Below are 12,531 nucleotides of genomic sequence, written 5' to 3' on the forward strand. Positions count from 1 at the left end.
GAGCTCTTACTGTGATGGCACGGGTGGCGAGGAGAGAGGGAGGGAGGGAGGGAGGGAAGAGCGAGAGGAATACGAATATGAGCATCATGACACAAGGTGAGCGGTGATGCTAGTCTTGGGTGAGGCGGACACATGGAGATGGGGACACATGAGCGAGGATAGGAGTATTTGGGTCAGCAAAATGGTAATTGGCAAATGAAGAAACTATCAGAGATGGATCACCAGGGGGCGCCACTATACTGATGCATGGGCAGGAGCCCTACCTGGCCACGTGGGGTGGAGGATGCTGTTAATGTGACAGGTAGTGTTGGAGACACAGAGGTGATGCTGGGAGACATGGGGTATTAAACAGTGGATTTGAAAAATATTTGCTAGACACGTGGTGTAAGAAGGGGACATCGGAAAGGCCTGAAGATATGGGGAAGGAAGAGGAAACAGACGAAGACGAACAAGAATGGTATATGATTATAGGAAGCTGCCTCTTCATTAGTGTCAGACCACAGTTGTTAGGAAAGACATGAGAAGTAAAGAGTTCGAAAGCACATCGGTGTAGGGAAGAAATAAACATCACAACTGCCACATTACATCAACTATACATAGTCATATGAATACCATCTTAATTAAACTTTGAGAACATCAACTTTTGCAAACCAAAATACTTGACACTAGTTCTGGGTGGGTATTTCAGCAGCTGTGGAAGAGGAGTGTATCTCAGGTTGTCCTAGGGCGTGACCTAATTAGCTCTCCCTGAACGTACTCCAGTAATTGCCTGCTTAGTGTTGCAATCAGTCTGTGGAACAGAACCTCGAGGCGCTATGAAGTGAGTCAGTGAGCAGCTGATATCTACGCTACAAAGGCATCTTCATATATCCTCTTACAAGATAGAATGATATATAGAATTGTAGGATTGCTATACGAAAATACTGAGTAGAGTTGGACCTTATCAGTGTCGTGCCGTGATAAGGAGTGTGTGGCATCGTGATCGTATACATGTATACAGATGTAAGCTGTATACATGTATACAGATGTAAGCTGTATACATAAGTATGAGCCGGAGTGAAATGCATACCAGACGACGACATGTGAACTAAAGCTCCAGAGGATAGCAAGCATCTCTCTCTCTCTCTCTCTCTCTCTCTCTCTCTCTCTCTCTCTCTCTCTCTCTCTCTCTCTCTCTCTCTCTCTCTCTCTCTCTCTCTCTCTCTCTCTCTCTCTCTCTCTCTCTCTCTCTCTCTCTCTCTCTCTCTCTCTCTCTCTCTCTCTCTCTCTCTCTCTCTCTCTCTCTCTCTCTCTCTCTCTCTCTCTCTCTCTCTCTCTCTCTCTCTCTCTCTCTCTCTCTCTCTCTCTCTCTCTCTCTCTCTCTCTCTCTCTCTCTCTCTCTCTCTCTCTCTCTCATCAGGACGCAGGTATTCCCCCCGGCCGTAAAACCCTGGCCATGCTGAGCCAACAACAGTAGGGTGGGTCTTGCATTACCCATGAGGAGCCGCCTGCATCACAGACAGCCCCTTGGCCTGCACGAGACGCTCCTGCTTTATCTCATCAGCCACAGATGACCAAGATTAATGCACATGAGAGTTTTCTTTCTCTGTGAGGAGAGTTATTACTCTTGCAGACCGGCTCTGTGTGAGAGTGTGGGTCGATATTTGTAATTACCTCTATTTACTGTAGGGGGAAGCAGTTCTACACTCGTGGGGGCCCCATCTCTTGAAGTCTCCGGGAGGTCATTCTACACCCATGGGGCCCCCATCTCTTGAACATTTTCTGTCATACATTTGTTTTTAACTTTTGTACGTTGCCCACATTCACCATCTTATAACTCATTTTAGTTTTCCAGGTAAACACCATCGAGGTAAACACCATCGAGGTAAACACCATCTAGGTAAACACCATCTAGGTAAACACCATCGAGGTAAACACCATCTAGGTAAACACCATCTAGGTAAACACCATCTAGGTAAACACCATCGAGGTAAACACCATGAACGTAAGAATGAAAATGAAGAAAACGATGACCATTTAAACACATCATCAGTACAGTGCAAGACCTATGTGTTCCTCAACAAAGCTTCCCGCTAACTATCTAAACTAGAAGGTTTGGGAGAGTCTGGCAGGACGAGGGGGCGGTGATGGAAGGTCTGGGAGGATAATGGGGAGGATAATGGAAGGTATATGGTGGGCGGGACCTGTATGGGGACGTCTCTTTCTTATCTTCCAGCTCTGTGGGGAAACAATAGAACCAGACGACCTTGTTTCTCAGGAATCAGTCGTTTCATTGTGTGTGTGTGTGTGTGTGTGTGTGTGTGTGTGTGTGTGTGTGTGTGTGTGTGTGTGTGTGTGAATTCATAAATCCCCTGAAAAGAAGTTATCTTTCCAGTGAGTTAAGAGTCAGTAAGTGTTGTGATAGCTGAGAAACCCAACCATCTTGGTTGTTCCTGAAGATCTAAACTGCTGCTTATTATTATTATTATTATTATTATGTTGTTGTTGTTGTTGTTGTTGCCAAAGCTCGTCGCGGTCTCCTCCTCCTCCTTAAGAACCCTGAGGTAAACACCTCAAACAACAGACAAGACATTCCTTGTATCTTGACCTAACCTGACCCAGCCTAAGCGTTAGGGGGGGAGGAAGCTTCAGGGACCCCTCCATCATCAAGGCCCGACTGTCTTGATGGTGTGTACGTACGTGGACTTATGTCATGCGGTCATGCAATGGACTCTCGGTCATGCAATGGACTCTCGTATAACCGAATGATTCGGTTAGTCAAATGTGAGGAGGTGTTACCGTAGAGTTTAGTCTAGTCAAATGTGGGTACAGATGACCGTAGATTTTAGTTTCGTGCAATATGATAAAGTAACTTGCTTTCGTAGAGATTATGTGAGCGAAATGTGAATGTGTTTTCGTAGTGTGTTGTTAATATATTGTCGACACATAGGTATAATTGCTTAGAGTTTCTGATGAAGAAATGTGGTTAGAAATTTCTTAGAATTTCTCTTAGTTTAATGTGGATAGATAATTCCGTAGAGTTTTGTTCGAGATAAAAAGGTCTGTACATCTTGAGACTTTGTGCTTGTGGAATATATTTTCGTTAGTCTGTCACCAGTTGTTTGTGAAATGTGGGCTGGTCTGTTGCTAGGACCTTCTGCTGTGTTGATAGTACCACAACAATTGTATAACAGCCATTTTCCCAGTTAATGTGATGACCTTACAAACAGAAAATGACCCATCTTACCAATCACTGGGGAAAGCAATATTGCTTCACTAATATTTCTAGGTAATATTCTTAGGTAATATATCTTTATTGTATAGTTTGAAGGTTACAATATCGAGGAAATATAATGATGAGAGAGAATAGCAGGCCGGTGTTAGAAACTTCCATCTGAATTTTCTGAATAATACTGAATTCATTCATAAAGAAATTGTATAATTCAAAATATTCATTACAATCGTACTCGCCAGCTCTTACAAAATTTGAAAAAGAAATCGAATAAATTGTTCTCTTTTGAATTCATTTTTTCGTACAGAACTGTACCCACGTCAGTGATATACAAAAATGAAATATCTTTTCGTCAACAAGCGAAAATCGCGGCATTGATTGAAAAAAGGAATGTATGTGTGTGTGTGTGTGTGTGTGTGTGTGTGTGTGTGTGTGTGTGTGTGTGTGTGTGTGTGTTGTTGATCATGGTGTGGGGTAGATCCCTGGCTGACTTCCGTGACATCCGCTTGATTGTGACATCAACACACATGATGCTGATGACGATTCCCGCCCCTCGGGATGAGCTGCATACGGCCCACTCAAGCACACAGTTCCTGGATACATGTCGCTCTTATGGGTGTTGTAATTTAGGGCGTCTCCTACGCTGCAGCAGCAGCAGGAGGATTAATGGCCGTAGGTGTTTTGCTCTTGTGTTGTAAAGTGTTGTGGAGTTTTGCTATTGTGTTGAGTGGCTCACTTCGTGAAGTGTTCTTGAAGAATTTCACTCTTCATCCCCTGGTGGGTTCGCACTGTCTTGTCACGTGTTGGGAAGGGGCTGGAAACAGATGGGTTTCAGTCCAGCTTTTCTTGTTCTTGTGTGTTATTTTTCTTGTTGTCTTTGTTGTCCAAATGTCACCTTAGGCTGGGGTCCTGTCTTACTGGCTCGACACACACACACACACACACACACACACACACACACACACACACACACACACACACACACACACACGAGTGTAGAACTCCCTCCTTGTACAGTGTATTAATATGGATAGTTACATACATCTCAGAGACTTTGTTCCTTTTCTCCTTTTCCAGAACATATTTCTGGTTTGGTGAAGGACAATACAAGATGTCGAGTTATTAATACTGAACCTGTTAATTAAGAATGATCATTAGGGGAAGTACATTAGCAGCACGTGACTGGCTTCCTTCTTTCCTCGGGAAAGGCTTCTAATTTTTTTTCCTGAGCGTTGAGCATCACTTAGACGTGTTGACAGCCTCGACCCAACCTGACGACGCGATCCGTTGCTTCCTTGGATCTGGGGACGAGTCTCACACCTTCCTCGACCAGTGACCTGGGAACCTGTGAGGTGTATGTGTTGGTGAGTGACAGGTCCGTAACACGACCTGTTGTAGTGTACATGTTGGTGACAGGTCGTATAGAAACATGACCTGAAGCGTACATGACCTGGTGAAGTGTATTTTTTGGTGACAGGTCCCTTAGGAATATGACCTGAGGTCAGTCTCTCTCTGGTGGCTGCCGGAACATCTGCCCCGCCCCCACTCCGCCAATCCCACACGACCAGAACAGATGCACACACCTGCACGTCCTAGTTCAGTCGCGCACGTGTCACGTTTAACAAGATGTAGATTGAGAACGTCAGGCGAGCGAAGGAGGAGGGTGAGGTGGTGGCAGGATGCGGGGATCACAGGATTTATTCCATTCCTTCACGACGGATCCTGACCTGACCCCACCCCCTCCCGGCTGTGGATTCGACCCCTCGTGGACCCCCCCCCCCCGACTTGCTGATCAATGTGATGGATTAGTTTCGACGATTGATCGTCGCAAAAATCCATTTTTCCTGACAGCGACGCCGTCCCGTTGAATTACCTTGATTAATCCTAACACGCGGCCACCGGCCAGGCAGTCAGCCACGTTGTGAGCCCCTCCCACGGGTGTGACGAGTGTGTAGAGTAAGGTCGTAACTGGAAACCTTTTGGGCCCCCCCCCCCCCCCCCCCCCCCATGTGACGGAGGTTCACCTTTGCCCTTACTTGCTAATTGTTCCATTCAGGATGGAAGGCACCTGACTAGGTTAACTAACAGTGTTCATTAGTAGGAATGACTAGTTAAGGTAAGTAATAGGAACCATGAACAGGGTATTCTAAATGAATATCAAAAAGAATATCCATTAGAGTGAACCTAGCAGAAATATCGAGCAAGGACAGCCATGGCGCTAACCACTCGGGGTCAGGAACTTGCTTAACTACCACGCCCAGGTAGTTAGCCAACTCCATCATGGTGGAAACCTAGTCATCCACTCTGACCCTCAAGGTTTAATACCATTTGTCCAGACGGATCCTGAGCTCATGTTTTGCCTGATTATTACATGACGACACGCCCCCCGTCACATGACGACACGCCCCCCATCACGACGACACGCCCCCATCACATGACGACACGCCCCCATCACATGACGACACGCCCCCCATTACATGACGACACGCCCCCATCACATGACGACACGCCCCCATCACATGACGACACGCCCCCATCACATGACGACACGCCTCCCATCACATGACGACACGCCCCCATCACATGACGACACGCCCCCATCACATGACGACACGCCTCCCATCACATGATGACACGCCCCCATCACATGACGACACGCCCCCATCACATGACGACACGCCCCCATCACATGACGACACGCCCCCATCACATGACGACACACCCCCCGTCACATGAACGATGGAAGACAGGAAAGTAAGGATATATATTGGAAATTTAAGTGATTCACTTGTCGCCTTCAATCACGGAAAGTTAAGCTTGTATAAAGTGAATAACCTGACTGAACTACTTGTCACTTTATTCACTGTTGATATATAATCCAGTTAGCGATAAAGATAGTAATAAAATATCTCGTGTGTATAGAATGATATATCAGAAATATTACGTGTTCAAGTAACGCTAAAATCTTCTATTTATGACTTTTTTTTACGTTAGTGGCAACAGCACGAGCAAGTGAATAACCTGATCCAGACCATCGTATGTTCTCTCTCTCTCTCTCTCTCTCTCTCTCTCTCTCTCTCTCTCTCTCTCTCTCTCTCTCTCTCTCTCTCTCTCTCTCTCTCTCTCTCTCTCTCTCTCTCTCTCTCTCTCTCTCTCTCTAATGGACCAGCAAGATGGTAACTATGGCACCATAGACGTGCCCTATACCCACCACCACGACGACGTGCATCAGGTTTATTAGTGAGGCTCAGGTTACAGGGGAGGGGGCGACGCGCTCAGGGAATTGGCCATCGTGTCGTGTGTGCCATCGTGTCGTGTGTGCCATCGTGTCGTGTGTGCCATCGTCTCGTGTGTGCCATCGTGTCGTGTGTGCCATCGTGTCGTGTGTGCCATCGTGTTGGTGTTGGTGTCAATATTTACCTCGGATCCCTCCCGTGTGTCACCAGCGTCGTCGCCCTGTTGGTGTCGTGTGTCGCCAGCCCCGGCCGCTCCTGGGTTGTATAAAGGGCAATTGGACAGTCGAGTAGTTCGTTGTTCCTGTTCTTCACATGACTCAGAACAGGATAATGTCCTTCAACAGGACGACAACAATCAGATCAAAGGCCAGGCCGTCATGCCCTACGGTCGCGTCGTCGTGCTCAGTGGTCGTACCGTCGTGCTCAGTGGTCGTACCGTCGTGCTCAGTGGTCGTACCGTCGTGCTCAGTTGTCGTGCCGTCGTGCTCGGTGGTCGTACCTTCATGTTCAGTGGTCGTACCGTCGTGCTCAGTGGTCGTACCGTCGCGCTCTGTGGTCGTACCGTCGTGCTCAGTGGTCGTACCGTCGTGCTCAGTGGTCGTACCGTCGTGCTCAGTGGTCGCACCGTCGTGCTCAGTGGTCGTGCTCGAGAGGCTCAGGTCTTCCCTGGTCGGCAACACAAAAATATAACTAAATTTTTAAACACTGGAGGAGAAACCCCGTGAACGAGGCCTAGTCTAGTCAACGAGAGGGTTAACGAGCGGTCAACAGGAAACGAGCAATTACCACCCAGCTGAGCAGGCTGGGGACCTGCCTGCCGCCCACCACCCTCCCTGGCCTCAAATTAGATCAACAGCCGACCTTACGTTCCCACCTGACGAATCCACTTGCTGGAAGACATTTCGTTGAGGGCGTGAGGCGATGGCTCCCGCCCGCTCGCCCTCCCAGTAATGAAAGGGTTAACTGGCCCAATCAGGTTGGTCGACACACCTTGTCTGTTGCTCCTCGTCTGTTGCTCCTCGTCTGTTGCTCCTCGTCTGTTGCACAGAATGTTTCGCTATTCTCCTCAGCATCTTCGGCCCCCACTCTCCAGGAAGGAGGAGGTTGGCAGCCACGGACCAGGGAGCTGTGCTACCTGCCTGGGTATCGGGCAGGAGGAGGTTTACACCCCACAGCCATACAGTCTCTCCTGCTCACACATGACTCGCTCCTCGCATGTGTGTGTTGTCCTGCGTTACGTTGATTCATATGATAACCATAACCACATGTGTGGCAGATCTGGCTTACGAGAGACATTCGTTCGAAATTTTTATTTCTAAATAATAAGCAATTACTGTTGACTGATATCTGTGTTATCTACTATTTTCATAATAGATGAAATAACAAGTATTTTCCTCTTCAAACTAACTGTAGGAGTCATGGGTGACTGTAGGAGTCATGGTTGACTGTAGGAGTCATGGGTGACTGTAGGAGTCATGGTTGACTGTAGGAGTCATGGTTGACTGTAGGAGTCATGGGTGACTGTAGGAGTCATGGTTGACTTTAGGAGTCATGGTTGACTGTAGGAGTCATGGTTAACTGTAGGAGTCATGGGTGACTGTAGGAGTCATGGGTGACTGTAGGAGTCATGGTTGACTGTAGGAGTCATGGTTGACCGTAGGAGTCATGGTTGACTGTAGGAGTCATGGTTGACTGTAGGAGTCATGGTTGACTGTAGGAGTCTTGGTTGAATGTAGGCGTCTTGAAGAAAAAGCGAGATTATTAAGACAGAAGCGAGAGTCTGGAAGGCCAGCTGGTACCCTGGAGGATTATTCTCCCGGGCTGGAAACAATGGGGCAATACCTGGGCGGCTCCACACGGGTAAAAAGCCTCTTTGTTGACTATGATCAGGAAGACCCCAGCGTGGGCCTCACCCTGGGCGGGGAGGAGGTCCGTGTTGGTGTGTGGGGGAGGGGGAGAGTATGTGTTTGTTATATGGCGGGGGGGGGGGGAAGGTCAGGATATCCGTTCAGGAATGGGAGAAGACTTTCACTGCAGCGTAGAGGAGAGCGACAGTGTTTCACCATCACGGGAGATCTCTGTCACCTTACCCGAGGTGGAGGGACGTGTGTCACAGCGTAGACAGATGGAGTAGATCTCTTCCTCACTGAGTGAAGGGGAAGCTCTGTACCGCAGGACCAGAAATAAAGGAACGTTTGTGCATCAGGCCACAGACGGACTAGATCTTTGTCTCAGGAAGAGGCACACGTCCGTAAAGGGAGGAAGTTTGTGTTCCACACTCAGGAGAAAGTTATGTCTTCCATATGAGGGGGGAACCCTGGACCACTGGTGTGTTGGCCCTGGACCACTGGTATGTTGGCCCTGGACCACTGGTGTGTTGGCCCTGGACCACGGGCCAGAATCTCGTTTGTCGTTATTGTGTTGCTGATCACTGCCTCCCAGTGTATCCCAGTGTTGCTGATCACTGCCTCCCACTGTATCCCAGTGTTGCTGATCACTGCCTCCCACTGTATCCCAGTGTTGCTGATCACTGCCTCCCACTGTATCCCAGTGTTGCTGATCACTGCCTCCCACTGTATCCCAGTGTTGCCATTCGTCTCACTTGCTACACTGACTCAAGATAACTCAGTGTTGTGTTTGCTTGAGCATAACTGATCGATTGCTGGTTCTAACCAGTCAGGAATAATGATATTTCAAGTTTCATCAGGATGAGGTATGATGATAATGAAGAAGGAAGATACATTTTGACTGTATTGACCCCAGATGAACCACTTGTGTATACCCGAACCTTACTCTGGTCACCACCATGGGAGAGAGTCCTCAGCCTCACACCTCTCCCAGGAATATCTTGCTCCCCATCGCTGCCCCAGATCCTTCCCTCGTCATAAAATCCCACAACAACAAACATGATGAAAAAACAAATAAACCATAACTTCTGTTTTACAATCCTTCGAAAAGACAAAACTTCCACGAAAGCCACAAACGTCCACCGAAGACCACAAAACTCAACGAAAATAACCAATTACACAATTCTGCTGACGCTGAGAACCGTGTTAATAGGGACGTCTCTAGCAGATGTGTGTGTGTGCGTGAGTGTCTGTGTGTGTCTGTGTGTATGACCCGGGCGCTAATGGAGTCTGTCTACCCAAGGACCTACACAGACTGCTGACTCACCCCCGCCCTCCTGACACATTGAGGGGCGTCCCACAGCGCTGGATGGAGAGGGGAGAGTAGGGGCGTAGATGGAGTCGGATAGTTAGGGCTGGTGAGCTGGAGAGAGGCGGTGGGAGAGATGGTGGACCTTTTCTCTTCAGGAGAGACCTTAGAGATAAAGAGGAGGAGATAGAGAGGGAGACAGATGGACAGAAAGAGAGAGAGAGAGAAAGGTCAACTTACGACGAAAGTTTGTCATGAGAGAGACTGAAGTCAAGATGGTAACACGAAACAAGGTAAGCAGATGAAGTAGACGTCGTCAGGTCGAGTGTAAACACATGACAAGGACCAGGAGGAAGACACTACCAAGGTGATCACTGGGTCCCACAGTGAGGGACACAATGCTGGGGCATAGTGTTTGTTCCCACAACTACAGGATGCCACTAGACCATACCTCCTCCTGAGAACATACGAGAAGTCTCACATAGAACCTCCGGGTTTAACGTTCCACGTACCATCATCCCCCACGGTATATATGGTACCATCCCCCACGGTACATATGGTACCATCCCCAGGGTACATACGGTACCATCGCCCACAGTACATATCGTACCATCCTCCGCTGTACGGAAATAATCCCACATTGTCATTAAACCAATTTCCGTCAGAGGAAAAGTTAATGAAATATCTTATGATCTTTACTACCTCCTGCATCTTGTGTATATCTCAGCAACAACTTAAGTCCAACACGTCTACAATGTACAGGATTTTTTTTATACATTATATTTAATGGCAACGATAAATGTTGTCTGTTAATGAGTTTATTGTAATGAGAAATATATGAGTCAAGATGGCAGTCATTAATTACCTCGTCACGTGGGAAGAGTACGGTGCTCAACCTTAAAACTGGTAGTATGTGGCAGTATGTACAACACTGGTAGTATGTACAACACTGGTAGTATGTACAACACTGGCGGTATGTACAACACTGGCAGTATGTACAACGCTGGCAAGATATGTGAAATTTTGGTGTACTGTTTCTCATAGTGATTATGTATATTTACACACTCTCCCTGTGTGACTCACCAGAGACACACTAACAGTAGAGCAGTAACACACACACACACACACACACACACACACACACACACATACACACACACAAACAAACATGACTGTCTTCACCCAGACACTGTGTAAACGACTTCCCAGCTGAGGGTGAGGGGTATGTACGAGGAGGGCAGGGAAGGGAGAGCCAGGAGGAAGGGTGTGGTTGAGGAGGGTGTCTCCCCTCCTTACATTATGAATGCTGAATGGCGACCTGTGGCCACGCCAGACCCTCTTCTGTGCGTGTATAACTTCCCCTCACATCAACACTGTGAGGGGACGGAAATGCTGGAAATATGGAGGGAAAATACTGGAAATATCGAGGGAAATTCTGGAAATATTTCAGTGTGAAAACATATCATGGTGAATGTACATGTACGTTGTGTGGTGACTGTCATGTACGTGTCATGACCCCAGACTGGTTGATGACGTCACTGCTGAGCTGGTGGTTAGGCTGTGCCCCTAACAACAGTGACCCTCATGGTATGGTACCTCTCTATGTGTGGCCAGGTATCCCTCCCTCCCTCTCCACGTCAAGGCAACATGGTCCTCTCCCTCATAGCCTCTAACTCCGTCTCTTCCTGCCCCAGGATGCTGGTCCGGGCCAAGGAGACAGGGGCCATGAACATCAACTGTGTGGATCCCCTGGGCCGCTCCGCCCTCCTCATGGCCATCGACAACGAGAACCTCGAGATGGTCGAACTTCTCATCGAGTACAAGGTAGGTCCTCCTCGACCCGTGGTCCCCCTCGACCCGTGGTCCCCCTCGACCCGTGGTCCCCTTGGGGTCTTGTCCTCTCCCCTGTGGTGCCACTGACCCTCTGTCCCTCCCCAGGTCCTTAACGTGAGATGATTTTTCCTTAGTGGATTCCCCTTACCCTACCTTCTGCTTAGGATCTGCCTCCCTTAACCTTACCCTTCTTCATCCTTGACCCAGTCATGACCAAGGGTCTGTCTTCTTCATGCCATTAACTCCTAGCCATACTGAACGATGAGATCTGTTCTCGGCCCTATACTTCACAGTCTGACGCCTTTACCTCCACCCCCTCGCCTTCATTCCTGCCCCTTTTACTGGCCCCAGGGGTGCTACTCACCCCCCCCCCCCCCCACCTCCCCCGACTTTTTTTTCTCTCTCTACTTGAAATTTCCCTTACATCAACACACGTTTATCTCACCTTTGACCTTTGACCTACTGAATATGTTTTTGTATATTTTTTTGGCCAATATGATGTTAGCAGGTAAACAAACAGTGCATTAATCAATTATCCATTATAGAGTTTTTCATAAGATATTGTTTTCATGAGAATACAATTAATTATTAGTATGATTTAAGTATTTTTAGTTCTCTCTCTCTCTCTCTCTCTCTCTCTCTCTCTCACCACCACTAACCCTCCATTCACCCTCACAGGTGGAGACCAAGGACGCCCTCCTCCATGCCATCAGCGAGGAGTATGTGGAGGCCGTCGAGGTCCTCCTCGACCACGAGGAGACCGTGCACGTGCCTGGAGAACCACACGTGAGTATGACCTTCAGAAGTGTGTATTGTCTCGAGTTTTAGCGTCGTGGATGATCTTATCACCTGAACACGACGCTCCGACCCTTCAACTCGACGCTCCGACCCTGGTGCACGACGGCACGACGACCTTAGAGCACGACCCTTAAGGGTTCAGGTCAAACAGGTCTGGTCATCCTATCCAAGAGAATTATTGTCGTGCTCAAGGATCGTACCGTCGTGCTGAAGTGTCGAACCGTCGTGCTCAAGGGTCGAACCGTCGTGCTCACTGAGTTAATGGTTTCTTAACTTGTGTTTTCATGCAAGAATTGA

General features: G+C 48.1%; 1 protein-coding gene across 1 annotated transcript in view; it reads left to right on the forward strand.

Moving 5' to 3' along the window:
• The window catches only part of LOC139753163 (transient receptor potential-gamma protein-like), a 479,099-nt gene that overhangs the window by 323,581 nt on the left and 142,987 nt on the right, over window positions 1–12,531 (forward strand). Inside the window, exons 4-5 of the mRNA XM_071669339.1 lie at window positions 11,298–11,427; window positions 12,115–12,222. Coding sequence (XP_071525440.1) covers window positions 11,298–11,427; window positions 12,115–12,222 — 238 coding nt within the window. The remainder of the gene's footprint in view (window positions 1–11,297; window positions 11,428–12,114; window positions 12,223–12,531) is intronic.

This window comes from Panulirus ornatus, chromosome 14 (assembly GCF_036320965.1).
Source record: "Panulirus ornatus isolate Po-2019 chromosome 14, ASM3632096v1, whole genome shotgun sequence".
In the NCBI taxonomy this organism is placed as follows: Eukaryota; Metazoa; Arthropoda; class Malacostraca; order Decapoda; family Palinuridae; genus Panulirus; species Panulirus ornatus.